The 25,976-nt window shown below is 19.2% G+C and overlaps 3 protein-coding genes across 3 annotated transcripts; 2 read left to right on the forward strand and 1 right to left on the reverse strand.

Moving 5' to 3' along the window:
- Positions 1-679: 679 nt before the first annotated feature.
- Positions 680-1,408, forward strand: Bm8537 (Uncharacterized protein; the record flags this gene model as incomplete). Its single annotated transcript, XM_001896772.2, has 2 exons — positions 680-729; positions 1,222-1,408. The coding sequence occupies 2 exons, from the start codon at positions 680-682 to the stop codon at positions 1,406-1,408; spliced, it is 237 nt and encodes a 78-aa protein (XP_001896807.2).
- On the reverse strand, positions 1,195-4,086 carry Bm1590 (Uncharacterized protein; the record flags this gene model as incomplete). Its single annotated transcript, XM_043082706.1, has 6 exons — positions 1,195-1,398; positions 1,888-2,036; positions 3,046-3,160; positions 3,372-3,481; positions 3,819-3,906; positions 3,994-4,086. The coding sequence occupies 6 exons, from the start codon at positions 4,084-4,086 to the stop codon at positions 1,195-1,197; spliced, it is 759 nt and encodes a 252-aa protein (XP_042938640.1).
- Positions 4,087-19,678: 15,592 nt separating this feature from the next.
- Bm13618 (Uncharacterized protein) lies at positions 19,679-21,605 on the forward strand (the record flags this gene model as incomplete). The annotated part of the gene is made up of 3 exons (XM_043082707.1): positions 19,679-19,782; positions 20,821-20,962; positions 21,588-21,605. The coding sequence occupies 3 exons, from the start codon at positions 19,679-19,681 to the stop codon at positions 21,603-21,605; spliced, it is 264 nt and encodes an 87-aa protein (XP_042938641.1).
- Between the last annotated feature and the right edge of the window lie 4,371 nt (positions 21,606-25,976).

Raw genomic sequence — 25,976 nt, forward strand, 5'->3', positions numbered from 1 at the left:
AAATGCTGTGGTTTTTATTTATTTATTTTTTTCTTTTGCTTATTTATGTTTGTTACAATGAATAGCATACTTTCTGTAACTAATTCTCTCAAGTAATACAGCTTACAGATAAATGAATACTTTGATATGTCATCTGTCATTCGTTACAATTGGAATATAAAATGACCGAATGATTTCTGGTGCACTGATCAGATGAAATTTTGTGAGATTCGTGGAAGTAAAGTATTTCATAAGCAAAAATGAAATACTAAACAAACAGTAGTGGTTCGATGAAATTTAGTTAGTAGGGAGATAAGCTGTTAATCAAGTATAAAGCATTAGGAAGCACTTAATGGTATACTGTATCAGATAATGAACAATTAAAAATTTTTATAATTATTTATGCAAATAATTATCTATGATTAATTTGCTAATTAATCAAACATAGGGAAAATGACTGCTGAAAAAGCACAGCAGCTTTAAGAAACTTAAGAAATTTCAGATTGCATCCATTAAATGAACTTAGTACAATTTTAAACTTTTGAATAATTATTATCTAAGACTAAGACAGTGATAGCAATGAAAAATGGTTACTAAGTAATGATGGAAGTATATATAAGGTATGATGGAATGCTAAAGTGTGATACGGAGAAAGGTTTAATTTGAATTTCAGGTATATAATAGCTATCTTCAATCAAAAATGCTTTCCGGATATGCATCTCGAATTCATAAACGTTATGGAAAGAAAAGGTTCGATTTGCATTATTATAATCAAATCTTTCCTCATCACTTATTTTACTCAAAAAAATTTACAAATTTTTTTAGTTGTCAAATGTATTAGTTTACTGTTTTTAGAAGGAAGAGAAATAAGAATGACAAATCTTAAGAAATGAATTGTGTCCTTCTTTTTTTTTTTTTTTTTTATTTTTTTCATAAATTCTTTTTGTATAATAAATGTTAATGCATTTTTTTTCATAATGCTTAGAAGGTTTTTTATAATGTTTGGATGATGATTCTTTTTTTTTTTTTTTTTTCTTTATTGTTCTGATTAGATCGGTTAATTGCTAATGTGCTAATAAGGGAAGAAGTTATTAAAACCGTTTTATTTTTCAAATTTTATTTTAAATTATTAATTGATTCTTAGTTTATTTTCACAAATATGCTAAATTTCAATATTCAGTAGTAGATCATTGATGTTTTCCATAGTTATTATTGCTACTTCTGTCCATTTTCATCCTGAAGAGTGAAATTGGGATTCGAGAATGTGATTGGTGATGTTGAATTGATCGGTGATATACATGTCACAGCTGGTGCTACTGTTGCTACTACTACTGCTGCTGCTGCTGCTGTCGTTGTTGCTGGTACGTTATTTGGATTAGTTGGTGAAGTTATAGTAATACCAGCACTGGGACCATTATTCTACAAATAAAATAATTTTAACTTTAAAATCAAAAAAAATTTTTTTTTTTACCTAACAAAGACTTTCTCTACTCTTACTTTTATTATCTTTTATATTCCAAGTTTTTTTTTTTTATTTTTTATTTCAGGTTGGTGTTTTTTTTACTTATTTCAGGTGACTTTCTCTACTCTTACTTTTATTATCTTTTATATTCTAAGTTTAAAACTTTACTTATTTCAGGTTGGTGTTTGTTGCACTAACTTGGTACAAGTAGCAATTGCAAGTCATGATGTTTTTGACATAACCTATAGAAATCAATCAAACAAGTTTGTTTTGCAGTTTATTAATTGAGATAAAATATTCTACTACATTCCAAAGTACTTTTTTTTTTTTTTTTTTTTTTGCAAGCAAATCTATTTTATCAATGAATTTAACTTTTAAACTATATAGTGAAAACTTTTGATATGTTATCTTTTTTTCATTTATAATTTACCTGGATAGAAATTTACCTGGATAGAAACTATAGGAAAATTTAATTCAGCTTTCTTTCGATCACTAAAATACACATAGCAAGCGAATAATACACGAATCACCCATATCAACATTAATGTAAAAGTAAGTGGAGATATAGCATAAATGAAAGCATTTAGTTGAATAGCTAAAAAAAAAAAAAAAAAAAAAATAATGCAAAATAATAAAAATTATTGGCGTGGGAAGAAAAAAAAAAAATTTTTTTTTTTTTAAATATTTTTGAAATATTTTTTTTTTTTTCTTATTTATGATATTATTTAAGTGTTATATATCAAATTTTTTGATATTTGATACTTTTTTATCATCGAAAATTCATCGATTATTTTGCTTAAGTATCAAATGTTTAATATTTGTTTCAATGTGGAATTTATTTTTTTTTTTTTCTTCTTTTATTTATTTGAATGAATGGAGAGGATTTATTAGCTTTGATAAAAAAATTTTTCACAGTGTTTTTCATAAAATTTTTTCATACTTTATATCATAACATTTTATAATTTTAGTATAGTCAATTTAAACTACGACAATTCCGCTTGCATCATAAAATGGAAAAAAATTGTCGACAAAATTGAATTATAATTTTCAGAAATAAAATTCTATTAAATTCATTGAATTAAGGAATTTATTTTTTGATTATTCCTTGTGACAAATGTACCAATGTCACAATGTCATCAAATAAAACTTCGTTGCTAACTGTAAATTATATTGAAATTTGATAAGGTCAACAGCAATTTCGTTAGTTGACCTCTGCTACTGTGCTATATTTTGTGTATTTTATGAAAAATTTAAAAAATTTTTTTTAAATTTTTCATAAAATTTTTCATAGTTGCTACGAGCGTTAAAGCTTATCATACTCTAATTACATTATTCATCCTTGATTATTTGTCATACTTAACTGTTTAACTTTATTCTTTGCAGCTAATTAAAATTTATTTTTTGACTACAGTTACTTCAAGTAATTAAATTCTGCCTTTATTGAATGGAAGATGGAATGGAAGTCTTCGATTTTAGATTAGTAGTTTAGAAGTAATAGTTTGAAATAGTGTTAAAGTTTTTAAATTCATCTAAATGAAAATATTTTAATAATTATAAACAAATTACTGTTCTACTACTGGTATATCTAAAATCATGAATCTTACAGGATGTTTTTGTCGATGGATAAGTATGAAAGCTGGGTGCCCAAGAATTTTTTGGCCATATTATAGTCAAAATGCTTACGCAAAATAAAATCATCGAAGCAACCAGAGTAAATAGCTGAAAATGGAATATATTTATCTAAATTTGAAAGTATTTTGCGAATATATGGAAGTTTTAAATGTATGCTTTACAATAAGTAAATGCTATAAGTTGCAAAAGAAAGAATATTAAATTATTATTAAAATTGCTGAAAATGATTTCTTCTTATTTTTATCATAAAAATTTGATCAAATATGATTAAGAAATTAAAATTAGAATGTAAACAAACCTGAAGGAAAAGATATGGTAATAAGAAAAACGCTGATTTGAAACAATAAGCAATAATTAAAGAAATTCCAAATAAGGCATTGCAAATTTCTGCGAAAATTTCTATCCATCCTTTAATGATTATCATTTAAATTTGAAATGATTATTTTAGGTCGTCAAAAATTAGATCAAAAAAAAATATATATATATATATATCGAAAACAGTAGGAATGAAAATATTAATAAAACTTTTTTTTTTTTTTAAATAAAGCAATTTATATATTGATAAATAATAAAATTAGAAACTAAGGAAATATGATAATTTATAGTTTTAAAAATTTTTTTTATATAATAATTTTTTTTGTTGTTAACAATAAATTATTGTAATTTATTTAGCAACAACAACAATAATTATTGTGCGAAAACAAGAGAGAAAAAAAAAAAAAAAAGGAAGTAAAAAAAAAATAACCGAAAGTAATTGTTTGATTAACAATGAAATCGATCCATCGAAATATATCCCAGGCAAATGTTACAATTATAATAAGTTGTAAAGCAGTCTGTAATAAATAATTATTTATTTTAAAAAAAAATTTTGACATTTGACATATGGTTGAATTTATTTGAAATGTAATTAAATTGCATACCTGAACATGTACTCTTCCAAAACAGGTGTAATATTGTGGTGTTGTATGATTTCGTGGTGGTAAATTTAATTTTAAACAATTGAGTAGCAGCATATTGTTTATCAGCAGAATTATTTAGTGTTTTAAAAGTTGAAAAAAAAAAAAAAAAATTTATCTCTAATTATGCTGATTTTTATGTTTGAAAAAAAATGGAATGCTTCGATATTATTAGCATTTTAATATCTGAAAAATTTGAAAATTTTTACCATTTATAAATATCCATATGATCAATTCATATATTTTTGCTAGGGATATTTTAAATATTTAAAATTTTTTAATTATTGGTGAAACTTAAAAATTGATTAATAGTTAGGAAGATGCAGAATAATGAAAGAAAATAATAGAAAGTTTTATATTCAATTAATTTAAGCCAATAATTTTCAAAAAATAAATTTAAAAGTCTATCTGCTTTCCCTTTATCAATTTTTTATTTTTTTTTTTTTTTTTTGATTTATTATGTTAAGATTTATTATGATTTATTATGATTTTTTTTGATTTATTATGTTAAGATTTATTATGATTTATTATGATTATGATTATTATGATTATGTTATGATAAAATAATATATAAATATAAATTTCTCCTTATATACTTAATTTTTTAAATAAATACTAGAATTTAACTCTTTCTAAATTCAAATTTATATTTTCATTTTGCAAAAAAAAAATTTATAAAAAATATATAAATATCAACTTCATCTTCATATACTTTAATTTATTGAATATTACTAAAGTTTAACTCGACTAATTTCAAATTTATACTTTCATTTTTAAACAATTTAATCTAAATTTTAAATAAATTTAATTTTTTTCAAATGAAAATGAAATATATTTATTATATATTAGTATAATTAATATTATTTTGCATATTATTTCTATTAGTATAATATTGTTATAATATTTATAAAAATTTCCTTTTTGTCTTTTTAAATTTTTATGCTAATCTCTTTAGCTGAATGTGATGATAAATACTTTTGTTTATTAATAATAAATGAAAAGTAAACGAAGCAAAAAAGGATGGAAAAATAAATTATTCCCTTTTTTTTTTCTCTCTCTCTCTCTCTCTCTCTCTCTCTCTCTCTCTCTCTCTTTTCTTTAAATAAATAAATTTATTTTTTATCAAAAAAAAAAGAGATTAGCATACAAAATTTATGTTTTATAGAACAACGTCAAATTATTTCTTTAATTAAATTTAACATTTTCTTTTATACTTTTATTTTTTTTTTTTCTTTTGTTAATAACATTTATACTTAGTACTTTACATTTCTTATTTGTTCAACAAAAATGTTATGATCATTTCTTATTTGTTCAACAAAAATGTTATGATCATTTCTTATTTGTTCAACAAAAATGTTATGATCATTTCTTATTTGTTCAACAAAAATGTTATGATAAAATAATATATAAATATAAATTTTTAAATAAATACTAAAATTTAACTCTTTCTAATTTCAAATTTATATTTTTATTTTGCAAAAAAAAAAAATATATAAAAAAGTATATAAATATCAACTTCACCTTCATATACTTTAATTTATTGAATATTACTAAAGTTTAAAAAAAAAAAAAATAAAAAAATTTTTTTTTTTTTTTTTTTAATAATACTTTAATTTCGTTTAATATTATTTGATGATATATGAAAGATTTATTAAAACAATATTTACTGTATAATTTTCAACTGTTAATAATCTATGTTAAATAAATAAGTAAGTAAAATTACTTTATTATAATTTTTTTTTTTTTTTTAACTAAATTTATTGAAATTATTTTATTAATCAATCATAATTTGATCATTTTACAAAAAGTATTAAAAAAAAAATAATATTTCACAAAGAAAACTATGAGAAATATCTAATAAAAACAATATTTATTAGTAATGCATGCAAAAAGTCTTATTCAATTCTAAATTAAAAAATAAAATTTCAAATTTGATTAATTTAATTTAGGTTTTAATTAGTATTGTTAATAGTAGATATAGTATCACTATATTAGCTTAGTAAGTATGTTATTAATAATTAAATAATCAATAATTAATTATTTAAATTAAATAATTGAACAAATAAAAGTTTAACAAATGAAAAAAAAAAAAAAAAAACGAAACTTTTTAATTTTTAACATTTGAACAATGAAAATTGAAATTTAATTTAATAAAAATGCAATGAAATTTTCTTATTTTTATTATTTGCATTGCCATAATTTTTCAAAAATTTATTTTTCAACATTATTTCATTATATTTTCCACAACTATTTGTACATTTTAATAATTCATAAAGCTAAAATATTTTGTTAGTTTCATTTTACTTCAATTTCAATTTTGTTAATTTCATTTCATTAAAAATTAAAAAATTAAAATGAAAATTAAAATGCTACAAATTTTATCATCCATTACTGATCAATTAAAAATGATAAAATGGCCAATATGGCTAATAATTGATAGTCACTTAGATCAGTTTACTTTCTACCCTAAATTAATCTCAAATGATAATTTCATAAAATTAGCAAAAGTGGAAAATTTATAAATTTTAAAATTGAAAATAAAATAAAAAAATTTTTTATTGATAAGTTAAGATAACAGCTACTGTGTTTGTTTGCTACAAATTGTTTGTTAGCTAAATGTTTTTTTTTTTTTTTTTTCTTTTTTTCAACTCTTTCAAAATGCTTCTTTTCTCATAGATCTGCAAAAGTTACAGATATGATTCATAAATTTAATTACAACATTTTAAACTTAGAAACTAAGACGAAAAAGAAAAATTGAAAAATAAATAAACAAAATGAAAAAATAAACAAAATTTTTGATTTTCATTTAAATTTAATAGTTTGTGATAAAAATTGGAAGTAAAAGTTAATTCAAATTAATCTTAAAATGATAACATTAAATAGCAAAGATAGAATTATGATTAAACAAATTAAAATTTAAATTTAAAAAAAAAAAAGTAAAGTAAAAATGATAAAAATGAGAAATGAAGAAAAATAAAATTTTGATTTTGATTTAAATTTAATAGTTATGATAAAAAGTAAGAGTAAATTTAATAGTTGTGATAAAATTGGAAGCAAAAGTTAATTCAAATTAATCTTAAAATGATAACATTAAATAGCAAAGATAATTTAAAAGGATAGAATTATGATTAAACAAATTTAAATTAAAATTTAAATTTAAAAAAAAAAAAAAGTAAAGTAAAAATGATAAAAATGAGAAATGAAGAAATAGAGGAAATGAAATACTAAAGATTCAAACCACTTCTAAAGATTTTATTAATAAAAATTAATTTTACAATGAATGTTTGCGTGCGCTATTTGCATATAAGTAATTTTAAGATTTCATTTAAAATTAATTTGCAAATTTTTTTTTTTTAATTTAACTATTTTAAATTTTTTAAGTATTTGTAAATGAGAAATATTGGATTGATTGAGATGGAATTGAAAAAATTTATGTTATGTTTTTGTTTAATCTGTTTGCATGCATGCATGCATGCATGCATGTATGTATGCATCACAAAATTTTTTATAATTCAAATTGAAATTTAATGAAAAAAGATAAAATCAGTGCAAAAAAAAAAAACCAAATGTCATGCCAAAATAATTATTTGAAAATTTTTGGGATGAAATTTAAATTTTTAAAATCTATCATTTGAAAGGCCAAAGCTGACAGCAAAATGATGCATAAATTAAAAATTTTTCAATGAGAAAGATCAAAAATCAAAATTTAAATTGGAAATTTTTGAAATTAAAATTTACAATTAAAAAGTTTGTAAATTTGAGTATATCAAACATTATTATTATTATTATTATTATTATTATTATTATTATTATTATTATTATTATTATTATTATTATTATTATTATTAACTTTACCTCACATATATGCATAATTTTTTTTTTCTTCCAAATTAAAATTAATTTTAATTAGGTAAAATAATAATCGAAATTAAAAATTAATTTCAAAAAAAAAAAAAAACAAATTAGAACAAATCAAAAATGGTTTTTGTAGTATCGAATAAATGTTTGTGTTAAAAAGATAAGAAATGATAAGGTGATAATAAATAAACACACGAATGATAGACCAAGTAAATCGTTAAAATCTGATCGATTGATTAATTTATTAAACTTTTAACATTGTTTACTTATGTTATTTCTATTTGTGGCTAAATTTAAAAAAAAAAAAAAACAATTTCAAAAAATATTTAAAATTTTTTTTGGTTAGTAAAAAAAAGAAAAAAGAATAATTTTAATAAAGAATATTTGATTGAAATTTTTTTCAACAATAATTTCATGCTTGAACGAAAATAATTAATGTTTTAAATTTTTATATTTATTAAATTTAATCAATGCAAATGCAAAAAAATGTGCAATAATGTAAGTTATTATTGCATGATAGACTAACTATATTAAAATTTATTATAAATTTATCAATTTAATTTTGTGTAATTCACTAATTGACAAAAATATTTATTAAAAATTTGTGAAATTGTTTTTTTTTTTTCTCGACTAAATTACTTTTACAAATTAAATTGTTATATGTTTTAAATTAAACTATAAATTAGTTTTACAAATTAAATTATTACATAAAATTTAAAATCAAAAAAAAAAAAGATTAGTTCTACAAATTGAATTATTATATAAAATTTTGGAATCAAAAAAAAAAATTTAAAATTAAATTGTTATATAAAATTTTTAAAATTAAAAAAAAAAGAAAGATTAGCTCTACAAATTAAATTATTATATAAAATTTGGAATCATTTGTTATAGCATTTTTATAAATTTTTCCTATAAGCAATGAATTTTTTTTTTTTTTTTGTTTTTGAATAAAATTATAGTAAAATGATAAAATGATAAAATGATAAAATGATAAAAATTGTGATAAAATAAAAATTTATTGTAATTTGTGTGAAACTAAAATTTTTGTTTCTCTTTCTTTTTTTTTGTTATAAATTATTGATAGTTTAATGAAAAAAAATATTGTGTTAAATATATTTGTCAAAGAAAATAAGTTATCATAAATTTTGATGATTTCAAGTAAAGTATGAATTAGAAAAGTTAGATTACTTAAATTGTAAATGTTTAAGTAAAGTATGAATTGGAAAAGTTAGTTTACTTAAAGCTAAAGTATAGGATAAATATATTTGCTAAAGAAAATAAGTTATCATACATTTTATCATAAATTTCATAAATTTTGGAGTAAAGTATGAATTAGAAAAGTTAGTTTACTTAAAGTATAAATTTTTGAAATAAAGTATGAATTAGAAAAGTTAGTTTACTTAAAGTATAAATTTTTGAAATAAAGTATGAATTAGAAAAGTTAGCTTACTTAAAGTATAAGTGTTTAAGTAAAGTATGAATTAGAAAAGTTAGTTTACTTAAATTATAAATGTTTAAGTAAAGTATGAATTGGAAAAGTTAGTTTACTTAATGCTAAAGTAATAGAACAAATGGAAAGTTAAAACTTTTTTGTTTTTTTTTTTTCCTAAAGAACATATCGATTAAAATAAAAAATAAAAAAAGTTGAAAAATTGAAAAAAACACATTCTTTTGTTTTAGAAAAAGACGATGATAATTTGTGAAATTTAAACTTTTTGAAAATAAAAACTTTGAAAAAGTAAAGAAAAGCTAACATTTAGTTTTAATTCAAAGACAATTACAAATAAATAAAATATTTATAATAAATAAATAAATAAATAACATAGCAAAAAGAAAAGGTAAACAAACAAACAATAAAAATATTTTGAAAAAAATAATTTATAATTTGATATTAATTGAAAATTACAAATTTCATTGTAAAATTAAAATTAAAATATTCAAAAAAAAAAAATTCTATCTGAATGTAATTTTAAAAATTATTCAATTATAAATAAAATTTAGTTAAATAATTAAAAAATTATTGAATGCATAAGAAATTCAAATAATTTTTTTAAACAAATTCAAATTGCTAACAAAAATATTGGAAAAAAGAAAACGAATGAAAATTAGTTAAATTAGCTTAAAAACAATTATTTAGCTTACATTTTTGAAATATTAGAATTTAAAAAAAAAATATTTTTCGATTTTAAATTCTGATATAATATTAAAAATGTATTTGCATTCCTTTCATTTTTTAAATGATTAATTTGTTATGCAAAAAAGAGAAAATGGAATTTTTAAAAAAAATAAAATTAAATTTAAAAAGTAATGCGAATGCAATTAATGAATGCCATATTGAAATAGTCGGCCGATTAAATGGTTTATGAAAGTTAGAATTTTAAATTCCAATTATTAAATGGTTTATGAAAATTAGAATTTTAAATTCCAATTGCTAAATGATTTATTAAAAATAGAATTTTAAATTCCAATTATTAAATGGTTTATGAAAATTAGAATTTTAAATTCCAATTGCTAAATGATTTATTAAAAATAGAATTTTAAATTCCAATTGCTAAATGATTTATGAAAGTTAGAATTTTAAATTCCAATTATTAAATGGTTTATGAAAATTAGAATTTTAAATTTCAATTGTTAAATGATTTATTTAAAACAGAATTTTAAATTCCAATTATTAAATGGTTCATAAAAATTAGAATTTTAAATTCCAATTATTAAATGGTTTATGAAAATTAGAATTTTAAATTCCAATTGCTAAATGATTTATTAAAAATAGAATTTTAAATTGCAATTGTTAAATGATTTATTAAAAGCAGAATTTTAAATTCCAATTATTAAATGGTTCATAAAAATTAGAATTTTAAATTCCAATTGTTAAATGGTTTATGAAAATTAGATTTTTAAATTTCAATTGTTAAATGGTTTATGAAAATTAGAATTTTAAATTTCAATTGTTAAATGATTTATGAAAATTGGATTTTTAAATTCTGATATTAAAATAAATTTTGATGTAAAATGCATCATTAATCATTTATTTGCGATTGAAAAATTTGAATTATACCCAATTATCAATAGCAATTATCAAAATTTTCCGAGAAAAAAAAAAAAAAAAAACATTTTCAATTTGAATTTAAAATTGCAAATGAATTTTAAAAAAAAAAAAAAAAAAAAGAAATTTTTTACTTATTAGTAGCAATGAATTAATTAATTACTGATATATTTTCATATAAAAATTAAAAAAAAATTGTCAAAAATTATTTAAATTATATTGAATTTAAAATTGATATTATTTTTTTCAATTTATATAAATTAAAAATGATAAATGGATTTTAGCAAAAAAATAAAATATTTGAAAAAATTTTTTGTTTCGACAAAAAAAAAAAGAAAAAAAATTTCAGCAAAGTAATTATTATTTCAACAAAAGTAATTAATTTAAAATGTGATTAATTGAATGTAAAACAAATATATAAAAAATTTACAAACTTAAATAAAAAATTTTTCAACAGCAAAATAAATTGTTAAATAAGAAATATAAATTGAAGAAATTTTTTTTTTTGCACTTAAAATCATAAACATTTAGCATTTATTTTTAAACTTTTTAAAAATTTTTAAAAAAGACAAATTGAAATTAGAAAAAAAAATCGAATTTGCACTTAAAATTATAAACATTTAGTTTTTGCTTTTAAATCTTTTAAAAATTTTCAAAATGGACAAATCGAAATTAAAAATTTGAATTTTTTTTTATCAAATCGCATGAATACAGTCAAGAAAGCAAAGTGATCTTTAAAAAGAATTTAAAAAAACAAATAGAAATTAAAAAGGAATTTAAAAACAAAAAAAAATATTTAAAAGGAATTTAAAAAAAAAAAAAAAAAACGAATATTCAAAGGGAATTTAGAAAACAAATTTTAAAAAAGCTAGAAATGAGTTTAATAGCTTAAACAACCATTCTAAAAATAGAAATTAAAAATTTAAATTTCTTTATTTCTTTATTTTAAATTTCTTAAAAATTTAAATTTCACAGACCAATCGAATACAGTCAAGAAAGCAAAATGATATTTAAAAAGAATTTGAAAAACAAGCGGATTTAAAAAAAGGAATTTAAAAACAAATAGAAATTAAAAAATTTAAATTTCTTTATTACAGAACAATCGAATACAGTCAAGAAAGCAAAATGATATTTAAAATGAATTTGAAAAACAAGCGGATTTAAAAAAAGGAATTTAAAAACAAATAGAAATTAAAAAATTTAAATTTCTTTATCAAAGTAATATTTTTTATCACAGACCAATCGAAAACAATCAAAAAAGCAAAATTGATATCAAATTGAAATTTAAAAAGAATTTAAAAACAGGTACACAACTTTGAAAACTTTGGGAAGTAAAATTGAATTGCTTAGAACTGATGAAAAAGTACACAATTTGAAGAAAAGTTAAGAGGGAGAGAGAGAGAGAGAGAGAGAGAGGGAAGCATTTGAAAAAAAAAAAAAAAAAAAAGTTATTTTAGCCAGAAAGTAAGTCAGTTAATAGCCTAACAAATCCATTCCGAAAGCCTAGTAGTAGTATATCTTAATAGCATCTTTAAACACCTGTCAATTCAATTTTTTTTTTTAAAAAAAAAAAAAAGAAAGGAAAAAACAAAAATTGCGTCATTTTTTATTTTTGAAAAATGAATGAATGTAGGAAAGTTTTAATTGATAGTAAAATGATAATTAGTGATAAATAATCATTTTGCATTTAAAGTAATAATAATTTAGTGCTAAAAAATGATCAAAATAATTTTATTTTGATTAAAATTTAGTCTACTGATAAGACATTGTTAAAATTTATCTCAAATTATGCTCAAATTTAAAGTACATTCTCGAAATTTGATAAAAAAACAAAGAAAATGTTTATTTTTCATATTGTAAATTAACATAGAAATTAATTATAAACTGATAAAACATTGATAAGAATTGATAAAATGATCAAAACAATTTTATTTTGAACTAAAATTTAGTCTACTGATAAGACATTGTTAAAATTTATCTCAAATTATGCTCAAATTTAAAGTACATTGTCGAAATTTAATAAAAAAACAAAGAAAACGTTTATTTTTCATATTGTAATTTAAGACAGGAATTAATTACAAACTGATAACGTATTGATAAGAATTGATAAAATGATCAAAACAATTTTATTTTGACTAAAATTTAGTCTACTGATAAGACATTGTTAAAATTTATCTCAAATTATGCTCAAATTTAAAGTACATTGTCGAAATTTAATAAAAAAACAAAGAAAATGTTTATTTTTCATATTGTAATTTAAGACAGGAATTAATTACAAACTGATAACGTATTGATAAGAATTGATAAAATGATCAAAACAATTTTATTTTGAACTAAAATTTAGTCTACTGATAAGACATTGTTAAAATTTATCTCAAATTATGCTCAAATTTAAAGTACATTCTCGAAATTTGATAAAAAAACAAAGAAAATGTTTATTTTTCATATTGTAATTTAAGACGGGAATTAATTACAAACTGATAACGTATTGATAAGAATTGATAAAATGATCAAAACAATTTTATTTTGAACTAAAATTTAGTCTACTGATAAGACATTGTTAAAATTTATCTGAAATTATGCTCAAATTTAAAGTACATTCTCGAAATTTGATAAAAAAACAAAGAAAATGTTTATTTTTCATATTGTAATTTAAGACGGGAATTAATTACAAACTGATAACGTATTGATAAGAATTGATAAAATGATCAAAACAATTTTATTTTGAACTTAAATTTAGTCTACTGATAAGACATTGTTAAAATTTATCTCAAATTATGCTCAAATTTAAAATGCATTCTCGAAATTTAATAAAAGCAAGGGAAGCGTCCATTTTTCATATTGTAAATTAACATAGAAATTAATTATAAACTGATAACGTATTGATAAGAATTGATAAAAATTGATAAACAAAAAAAAAAAACATATATATTTTGATCAAATAAGTAAAAAAATTTGCTAAATTTTGCTAAATTTACATTAATAGTAAAAGTAAGTTTACATTTTTCATACTGCAAATTAGAACAAAAATTAATTATAAACTGATAACATATTGATAAGAATTGATAAAAATTGATAAACAAAAAAAAACATATATATTTTAATTAAACACTGCCAAATTTACATTTAATAGCAAAAGTTAATTTTACCATATTTTTATTTTGATTATTACCAACAAAAAATTTTCTAATTCCATTACTAAATTAGAAAATTATTAAATTTCATTTTTCTAAAAAAAAAAAATTTTATTTTAATAAATTTTAATTTTTACATTTACAAAAAAATTTATTTATTTCTAAATTTTTTTTTTTCTACAAATTTTATTTCAAATATTGAAATTAAAGAAAAAAAAAAAATCTTTTCTTGCCAATTTAAAATTATTATATTTTATTTTGCATAATTTGATTGAAATTACAAATTTTGTAAAGCAATTAATAATTATTGAAAAATTTTTAACTAATAAAAAGAAGGATTTTACGGCAGTTTCAATGGTGACGAATAGTTCCATATAAAAATTTTAAATGCAGTTGCAATGATTCCAATAAAATTTTCTTTTTTTTTTTTTTTCTTTTTGCTCTTTTTTGATTTTTAATTAAATAAATGAGATGAACACAAGTGACACGGATAAAATAGATGTGACAATAGATGTGACAATAGATGTGACAATAGATGTGACAAGAGATGTGACAAGATATGTGACAAGAGATGTGACAATGAAAGGGAGAAAAATTTTTGAAAGGAAAATTTTAGCATTTGAAATTATTATTATAGCATTTGCAATGATCAATGATCATTTCTTAAATTTGAAATGTAAATTAACAAAAATTGAAAAAAAAAAAATATCAAATAATAATGATTAGAGAGTTTCAAATTATTTTACAAATTAAAAATGTAAATAATAAATTAATTTAAATTCCTTTTTTTAAAACAAAAATATAAATTAATTTAAATTCCTTTTTTTAAAACAAAAATATAAATTAATTTAAATTCCTTCTTTTAAAAACAAAAATATAAATTAATTTAAATTCCTTCTTTTAAAAACAAAAATATAAATTAATTTAACATTTCTTATATTTTCAAAAAAATATCAAATAATAATGATTAGAGAGTTTGAAACTATTTTATAAATTAATTTAAATTCCTTTTTTTAAAACAAAAATATAAATTAATTTAAATTCCTTCTTTTAAAAACAAAAATATAAATTAATTTAAATTCCTTCTTTTAAAAACAAAAATATAAATTAATTTAAATTCCTTCTTTTAAAAACAAAAATATAAATTAATTTAACATTTCTTATATTTTCAAAAAAAATATCAAATAATAATGATTAGAGAGTTTGAAACTATTTTATAAATTAATTTAAATTCCTTTTTTTAAAACAAAAATATTAATTATTTTAAATTCTTTCTTTTAAAAACAAAAATATAAATTAATTTAAATTCCTTTTTTTTAAAACAAAAAGAATTAACTAATTTAAATTCTTTTTTTGAAGCAAAAATATTAATTAACTTAAATTTCCTTTTAATGAAAGGTGAAAAATGAAATTTTATATAAAAAATGATTTCACACGAAAGTATGTTAAAATTGCAAATAAATAAATTTATTATAAAAAAGTTTTTTTTTTATTTTTTGAAATTTTTGAAAAAATATTCTAATTGGTGCTATTTTGTCTTTTTTTTTCCTAATCAATAACGAATGTTATTCTCGAGAAAAAGAAAAAACAATTGTCAAAGTCTCGAGAATGATAAGATTAAATTTAAATTTCATTTTTCACTCTTCTCACATAGCTTCGAGTTTTCAAATTTTTTGCATTCATTCTAATATTTCAAATTTTGTAAATATATCTAAAAGTTTTTCAAAAAATTTTCAAACAAAAAAAAAATTTTTTACTTTAATAAAAAACAAAAGAATAAAATATAAATGTTTTTTACTTATTTATATATAATAAAATTATCTTTTATCAATTGATCTTTTATCGATTATTTATATAATAAAATTATCTTTTATCAATATTTTAATTCTAAATGAAAAGTTTTTTTTTTTCTTTCTTTCTAATTTTTTATGAATTTATTAAAATTTCATATAAATTTAATAATTAAAAAAAATAATTAAAATTTGTTGAAAAAAAAAAAAAAAAAACTACAAAAGGATTATTAAAAATTTTGTTGCATTCATATTTGGATTAAATTTTAATCAAATAGAAATAATAGCTTTTTCTTTTTTTACTAATCTTTCTTCAACTGACAGTTAAAATTTTAATTTTAAAACTTTGCTTAAAAATTAATTATTATTTACTAATTTATAAAATGCAAAAATTAATTATTATTTATTAATTGTTTAAAAATTTTAAAAAAAAATAAAATAAAAATTCTTAGTTTTTTTTGCTAATCTTTCTTCATTGACAGTTAAAATTTTAATTTTAAAACTTTGCTCAAAAATTAAATATTATTTATTAATTTATAAAATACAGAAATTAAATATTATTTATTAATTGTTTAAAAATTTTAAAAAAAAAATAAAATAAGAATTTTTAATCTTTTCTTTTTATTAATCTTTCTTCACTAACAGTTAAAATTTTAATTTTAAAACTTTGCTCAAAATGCTAATTTTGCAAAAATTAAATATTTTTTATTAATTTATAAAATGCAAAAATTAAATATTATTTATTAATTCGATTTAAAAATTTAAAAAAAACAAAAAATAAAATAAAAATAAAAATTTTAAGCTAAGCGCACATACAATCATAAATTAATCGTTTATTTGCTGTAATAAATAAATTTTATACATTGGAATGTAGTCTGAATAATATTTATCCAAAAAAAAAATAAATAAATTTTTTTTTTTTTTTTTTTAAATGAATTTTTTTTAGTTTTTTATTTTATTATTTTTGCTAACATAAATGATTATTTCATCGCGTGTGAAATTAAATTGAAATTAGAAAATTTTTAATGTAAAAAATATATGCAAAAAAGTGCTTCGCTCTCTTTTTTTTTTTTTTTGAATAAAATTTTTTGAATTTTTTTTTTTTTTTTTTTTTTTTTGAATAAAAATAAATTTAAACATTTAGTTTATTGCAAAAATTCCAAAAAGAAAAAAAAATGAATGATAAATTAATTACATTAATTGCAAATTGTAATGCATTTGCATGCAAAATGCATGCCTAATAATTTTTATTATCATTTATTGTCGAAAAAATATTATCAAAATTATCAATAATTATCACATTGATTGCAAATTGTAATGCAATTGCATGCAGAATGCATGCCTAATAATTTTTATTATCATTTATTGTCGAAAAAATATTATCAAAATTATCAATAATTATCACATTGATTGCAAATTGTAATGCAATTGCATGCAGAATGCATGCCTAATAATTTTTATTATCATTTATTGTCGAAAAAAATTTTCAAAAATTATCAAAATTATCAGAAAAAATTTTTGTAACAATAAAATTTATCATTTCAAAGCTATCCTTGAATATGAAATTATTGATTAGTTACAAAGTTATTATTAAAATATATTTTATATAATAATAAATGATCAAAAGAAAAAAAAAAGGGCGGAAATGTCGCGAAAAATAAGGCAAAAAATAATTGGACAACAAGTAGAGCATTTGCTTATTTGCATTGTAATCTTATTGTATTAGTAATTTGCTTTTTATTCTAATAAGCTCTTTTTGCTTCTTTCACTTTTATTTTTTCATTTTGTTAAATAAATATTTTTACATTTTTTGTATAATAATAAATGATCAAAAGAAGAAAAAGGGGCGGAAATGTCACGAAAAATAAGGCAAAAAATAATTGGACAACAAGTAGAGCATTTGCTTATTTGCATTGTAATCTTATTGTATTAGTAATTTGCATTTTTATTCCAATAATCTCTTTTAGCTTTTTTCACTTTTATTTTTTCTCACTTTAATCTTTTAAATAATTCAAAATTTCAAAAAACACAATAAAATTGTATGGCAATTTAAAATCAATATTTAATGAAACATTTAATGAAATTCTATTTTTAATTCTCGAATTTATTTTTTTTTTTTTTTTTTGATTCTCGAACTTATTCGATGACATCGTATTCAAAATTTCAAAAAAAAATAAAATTGTATGGCAAATTAAAACCAATATTTAATGAAATTCTATTTTTAATTCTCGAATTTTTATTTTTTTTTTTTGATTCTCGAACTTATTCGATGACATTGTTTATGATAATTAGCTTTTTTTTTTTTTTGAAATAAATTATAAATTCATCTAACTTTTGAAAGCATATAGCTAAAAAAATTTTTTTTTTTTGAAATGTATTTATTGATAAATATATTTATATATCAAATTAACTTAATTAAAATATGTTAGCTTATAAATAATTAGCATTCTATTTTTAATTCTCGAATTTTTATTTTTTTTTTTTGATTCTCGAACTTATTCGATGACATTGTTTATGATAATTAGCTTTTTTTTTTTGAAATAAATTATAAATTCATCTAACTTTTGAAAGTATATAGCTAAAAAAAAAAAATTTTTATTGATAAATATATTTATATATCAAATTAACTTAATTAAAATATGTTAGCTTATAAATAATTAGCTTAGCGTTTGTTATTTGTATGCTAAAAAAAAAATTGTTGTCCAAGCTTTGATGTTTTCTAAAGATTGAAATTTGATTAAATTAAATTTTACTAATTTAACAGTGATGGAAAAAGAAAAAAGGGCGTTGACTTAAAAGATTAAATATTGATTTTTCTTTTTTTTTTTTTTTTTTAATAAAATATGCAGCTAAGAGAGTAAATGTAAACATCGAATGCTTCAAGCAAAAAAAGAAAAAAGAAAAAACCGATTTATTTAAAGTAAGCTATTTTGCCTTTAGCTAATAATAGTTTTTGTTTATGATAGACGGAATGTGAAAATTAATTTATTTAAATATTTTTAATTGTTTTGTTTTTTTTTTAATTTGGTTTGTTTGTTTTTTTTTTTTCATTTATGAAAAGTTTGTTTAAATTTAAATGTTTTAATTAATTGATTTAAATTTTTAATCGAATGATTAGAAATTTTTAAATGATTTAATCAATTTTGCCTTTAGCTAATAATAGTTTTTGTTTATGATAGACGGAATGTGAAAATTAATTTATTTATATATTTTTAATTGTTTTGTTTTTTTTTTAATTTGGTTTGTTTGTTTTTTTTTTTCATTTATGAAAAGTTTGTTTAAATTTAAATGTTTTAATTAATTGATTTAAATTTCTAACCGATTTAATCGATTGATTTAAATTTTCAATTGATTTTAGGTTAGATTTATTATCACTCATTTATCATTTGAATAATAGGAAATGGTTTGATAAAATTATGATTTGAATTCAAATTTTTAAATGATTTAATTGATTGATTTAAATCTTTAAATGATTCAATCCATTGATTTAAATTTTTAATTGATTTTAGGTTAGATTTATTATGATTTGAATAATAGGAAGTGGTTTGATAAAATTATGAATTGAATTCAAATTTTTAAATGATTTAATTGATTGATTTAAATCTTTAAATGATTCAATCCATTGATTTAAATTTTTAATTGATTTTAGGTTAGATTTATTATCATTTGAATAATAGGAAATGGTTTGATAAAATTATGATAACGACAAAAATGCTTTATCAATTTAATCAATTTCAAAATTCTTTTTTTTTTTTCTGTTTCCATTTCTGATTGCAGAATGAAATGAATTTTTATTGAGATATGATCACAATATCACTGATATGTTTCGTATCAGTAATTTCTCGAAAATTATCAGTGATAAAGATGACAACAAAATGGTCAAATTATTGATGCGAGGAAATTCGACAACCGAATTTCCTGGAAGGTTGAATTTATCACTGTTTACTGATCTATAACTTTTGGAAAAGTTAAATTACTGCTTTATTTTCTGATAAAAATGATAAAAAAAAACTTTTTTGGTAATTATTATCACTTTCTTATCAGTTTTTATGAATATAATTGGCTGAATTTATCACTGTTTACTGATTCTATAACTTTTGGAAAAGTTAAATTACTGCTTTATTTTCTGATAAAAAATATTAGAAATTTAATAGAAATGATAAAAAATTATCATTTTTTTAATTATCATCTTCTTATCAGTTTTTATGGATATAAATTTGTTGCAAAATTAATGAAAATTTTTCATACAATATTTTATAAGAAGTAAAATATTGTTACTTTTTTATTAATTAAAAAAGTTACTAAATTAAAATTGAAATTTTAATTGTTTCAATAATAACAGAAACAATTTCATATTTAATTTCATTAAATATTCATAGAAATAATAAAATTTTCAAAGAAATTTTACAAAAATTTTTTAAACGAAATTAATAAATTATCAATTTAAGTAACTTTTAAGTAAAATTTTTAATTAATAATTAATACATTCAAAAATTTTATCATAATTTTCTTACAAAGTATTAAAGTTAATTTGTAAGTAATCAGAAGATATTAGTCAGAATAATTACAGGTTAATTTGTATTTTGCCAAAAGTTTTAAATTGCTGTGGCAGAATAAATTGTGGTACTTAAATTGTGGTAAACAAAAAAGTGTAAACAAAAAAGTGTAAACAAAAGACTCTCAAAAATTTGTAAAATTAATTTTAAGTTTTAAATTATTTAATAATGCATTATTCACTTATTCAAATAATTTATAATTTCACAGTGTCATTGTAACTATTATAATAAATATTTAAAATTTAAAAAAAAAAAATTAAATTAAAATTAGAAATTGCAACTTTGAATAATTTCTATATTAAATTAAATTTATTAATTCAAATAAATAAGATATAAAATCTTTTTTTTAATTAATTAAATTTAATTAATAATTAATTTAACAATTAATTATTTGTAAAAAATTGCAGGCAAGCATTAGTATCACGATATTCATCATTTGTTATTCTTGGATTAATTGTATTATTTATTATTGTCGCATACATTCAGCATCTTTACGTGAAATACGAGACACGTGTTCGTTCCAGACGTAGAAAACGTCATAAACTTATAGTATGTTTATTATTTATTTCCATTTAGCATATCTTATATCAGTTTATCAGTTTATATCAATTTATCCATTATTATTCTAACAATTATAAATTTCCTCTTTTTGTTTTTTTTTTTTTTATAATTTCAATTTTATATTTTATATCAGCTTATCAGTTTATCAGTTTATGTCAGTTTATCAGTTCATATCAGTTTATCCATTTTTATTCTAACAATTATAAATTTTCTTTACTTGTTTTTATCAGTTTATATCAGCCTATCCATTTATATCAGTTTCTATCAGTTTATCAGTTCATATCAGCTTATCCATTTATATCAGTTTCTGTCAGTTTATCAGTTTATATCAGCTTATCCATTTATATCAGTTCCTATCAGTTTATCAGTTTATATCAGCCTATCCATTTATCAGTTTATATCAGCTTATCTATTTATATCAGTTTCTATCAGCTTATCCATTTATCAGTTTTAATCAGTTTATCAGTTTGCATCGGTTTACCTATTTATCAGTTTATATCAGCTTATCAATTTATCAGTTTATTATATCAGCTTATCAGTTTATATCAATTTATCCGTTTTCATTTTAACAGTTACAAATTTTCTTTCTTTTTTTTTTTGTCTATAATTTCAGCTCAAAGAATGCAGTTAATAGATTATTGATAAAATATTTTGTGATAAAAGATAAATAATTGATTGATATTGATATGATTATCAGTTGATACGATTATAAATTTTACTTATTCAACTTATTTTGATATTTCAATTTGTATTAATATAATTAATATCAAAGTTTAGCAATTTTTTTTTGCACAACGTTTAGTAATAAACAAATTTTTGAAAAATTAATTTTAAAAAAAAAAAAAAATGTTAAAATTTTTTCATTTCTTTTTTGAAATTATGCTTATCGATGTGTTAAATTTTCAAATGATACTTTAATGCATCAATAATTAATGTAATTTTTTTATTTTTTATTTTTTTTTTTTTTTTGGTAAATTAAATTAAAATTAAAAAATTGAAAGATGAAGAATGATGAGCAGTTGGTGATATCCAAAATAATATACATAAAGTCAATTTTGTAATTTTAAAATTGAAAAAAAAAATTTTTTGTTTTTCTTTTTTTGTTGCTATCAAATTTGTTGTAAAAAAAAAAAAAAAGTTTGAATCAATAAATTGATGATATTTTAATAAAAATTTCTTTTTGTTTATTTGACAAACTTTTCAGATTTTCAAAAAAAAAAAAAAAAAATGAAATTAAAAAATGAAAATTATAGTAACTAATATTATACATTTTTTTTTTAAAAAAAAATTGAAAAAAATAAAAAATTCAAAAGTTTGATAAATTCATATTTAATCATTAAATACTTTTGGAACTTTTAAAATGCTTATCATTTTACTTTTACTCAAATCTTTTCAGGTTTTTTCTTTTTTGGTTTCCTATATAGTAACTAATCTTCAATTTGCTTTTTACTAGCTATTCCGGAAAACCGTAAATTAAATTCAAATCTGAACGCATATACAAAATGTATAAATTACACAAATTTATTAGCTATGAGATAAAAGAATCAATAATTTATAGCCAAATTAGACTTTGAAAGAAATGGAAAACTGAATGCTGGGCCATTTTAGGCTCTTTAAAGTGTAAAATGTAAAGAGTACATAGCCAGAAAACAAGCTGCTGTCCCCAGTCTCTTGCAAATAGACCAGTCATTCCCTGTTGAATTGATATAAGTAAAGAGTAATGTAAGTAAGTAAGTAAATATAAAGTAAACATTACACTGAAAATATTTGAAAAAAAAAAAAGTGTAAAAAATAAATTAATTTCAAAGTTTTTTAAAATTTTCCATGCTGCAAGTTGTGACACATTTCTTTATAAAGGTGACAATGTTTAATTACTTATTACTGATTTGATAATAAAAAGTAAATAACTTAACTGCTGAATACTTTTCTTAATAAATAAACAAACAATCAACATCAAACCTTAGTGTGTTACGTCGAGTAACAAACGTATCACGTACGCTTCCATTCCACGTATTCTAAAATAGTAAGTCAACTTGAACAAACCAATAATTTCAGGTGATTATCAGGAACTCTCAGATAATTAATAGTTGCAGCGATGATCAAAGAAAATTTGAGAGAGTTTTAATTTGTTGAAATTATCTCAAACTGAGAGACTCTTCCACTATTTGAAATTGTTGAATTTAAATTTGTTAAATTTATTCCAATCTTCGAACGCTCATTTAAAAGTGTAAAATTGATTGATCAAAGTGATAATGGCATCGATTGATCGATCGATCGATCAATGTTGCTTGAATGGCTGAATTGGTGAATGATCTGATTGATCTGATCGATCAATGTTGCTTGAATGGCTGAATTGGTAAGTGATCTGATTGATCGATCGATCAATGTTGCTTGAATGGCTGAATTGGTGAGTGATCTGATTGATCTGATCGATTGATAGATCGATCAATGTTGCTTGAAAGGCTGAATTGGTGTGTGATATGATTGATCTGATCGATCGATCGATGAATGTAGCTTGAATGGCTGAATTGGTGATCTGATCTGATTGATCTGATCGATCGATCGATCAATGTTGCTTGAATGGCTGAATTGGTGATCTGATCTGATTGATCTGATCGATCAAACATTACTTACTGTTATCAACTGATACTCAAAATTACTTCCTTCTTGGCTCCGTCTATTACTTTTTGGCTCAAAATTTTTCATTTCCATTTTGCTATAGAATTGTTTATTATTTCAATGAAAATTAAATTTGTATATCGCATCGCTACTGCTAATGAAAAGCTTTTTAGATTCTGAAATTCAATCAAGTTTTGAAGACTCATTAATGAGCTGCTAATTTTAAGTGGTTTTAGCTAATTAAATTTATTTTAGCTCAATAAATCAGTATGACTCACACAATTTTTCAATTCATTCTGATAATGTTTACACTTTAGATGTAAACATTTTCGAGCATTAGTTCAACTTTAGAATTTTACTTCAATAAAATTAACAAACAATTTCGCGGGCAAAACTTGTTTGCCCAAAAAATATGTAAAATCAATATCAATGAAGCATTTTTTTTTAATTTTTGGGCAAAATAATGCTTGAAATTGAATATTTGGGTTTAAATTCTTCGTAATTAAATCTGTTAGGAATTTAATTTTAATTATAATTTAGTTCAGTTTATCATATAAACTGTTTTCCATATATTAAATTATTAATAAATTTGCAAAAAAAAAAAAAAAAAGACAAATCAGTCAAAAATAAATTTTGTAAAAAGTAATAAATAAATTTGTTTTTGAATTTAACAAATTTATTATGGCATATTAAATTTCATTTTGAATTTAAATTACCATTGCTAATTACAACAATTGCAAACAATTTAAATTAGTTATAAAAATTAAATATATTATTTGATATACAATAATGTCTTATATTTTTCTCATCAAATATTATTTTTATTGCTAAACTCATTAATTAAATTCACATTTGTTTATTGTTTACAATCAGAGATTAATTTAAGTTAGTAATTAATAAACAACAATTGCATTCACTCATAAATATTACATACATCCATAAACAATGCTATAATTAAAATAATTTTTAAAAAGATTATAATTAAATTAAATAAAAATAAAATAAAATAATTGAATAAATCAATAAGAAATATATATTAAATTCAATTTATACAGATATCAGCAATTCAGAATATAATTCATTCCTGAAATCTGCAACTAAATACGGAAAATTCTGCCGGATATAATTGAAATTAAATTATTAAAAAATGATTTGTTTTGATGTTGAAATGATAAATTAAAAGAAATCAAAGTAGCAAAACATAAACATCTAATGAAGAAGAAGCAAAATTGTCATTTCATATGTTATTTACTAATTATCATTCTCATTTAACATAATTATCAAATTTTAATTTTATGTCTTTTTTTTAATTAATTAATTAAACTCTGAAAAAAATAAATGAAATGATGTTTACTTTGTTTACAATAATGTTTACTTTGTTTACAATAATGTTTGCTCTGTTTACTATAATGTTAACTTTGTTTACTTATAATACTTTTAAAGTGAATTATTTTGATTGATTAATTTGATCATTTATTCAAATTTTCATTAAACAAAACAAAGAAATCATTTCAACTTTTTTCAGCTATTAATTATAAATAAATTTTTAGTTTTGTTTACGAAAGTACAATTTTCATTTGCTTTATAATAAGTAAATATATGCTTATTTCTATTTATTTATCATTAATTTGCTTATTTTTTCCACCTTTTGGCTTCAATTTGTTTATAAAAATAAACAAATAACTCATCCATGCGTTGGTTTTATTGTTTGTTTATTTATCTATTTGAAATAAAGATGAAAAATTGCAAAATTTCATTTTTTATAATAAGTGAATATATGTATATTTCTATTTATTCATCATTTATTTGCTTATTTTTTCCATCTTTTAGCTTCAGTTTGTTTATAAAAATAAACAAATAATTCATCTATATGTTGCTTTTATTGTTTATTTATTTATTTATTTGAAATAAAGATGAAAAATTGCAAAATTTCATTTTTTATAATAAGTGAATATATGCATATTTCTATTTATTCATCATTTATTTGCTTATTTTTTCCATCTTTTAGCTTCAGTTTGTTTATAAAAATAAACAAATAATTCATCTATATGTTGCTTTTATTGTTTATTTATTTATTATTTGAAATAACGACGGAAAATTGCAAAAAACAGAAAGCATTCATTGATTCATCATAAAATGTAAACAACTTTTTTTTCATAGGCTCAATCCATTCCCTCTTTTAATTTACTTTTAGTAAAACATTCAATTTTAATAAATTTTTTTTTTGTGCAAACAAATTCAATTGCATTTTAAATGACCAAAAATTGTCACAGCTAATGTCGCTTCATCGATATACAAATTTGTTTAATTTCCTTCTTAATCCTTTCAGTTTTGCTAGTTTGCAATATTATTGCAATTATTAATATTTCAACAACAAAAAAAA

Source organism: Brugia malayi (genome assembly GCF_000002995.4).
Source record: "Brugia malayi strain FR3 genome assembly, contig: Bm_007, whole genome shotgun sequence".
Lineage (NCBI taxonomy): Eukaryota > Metazoa > Nematoda > Chromadorea > Rhabditida > Onchocercidae > Brugia > Brugia malayi.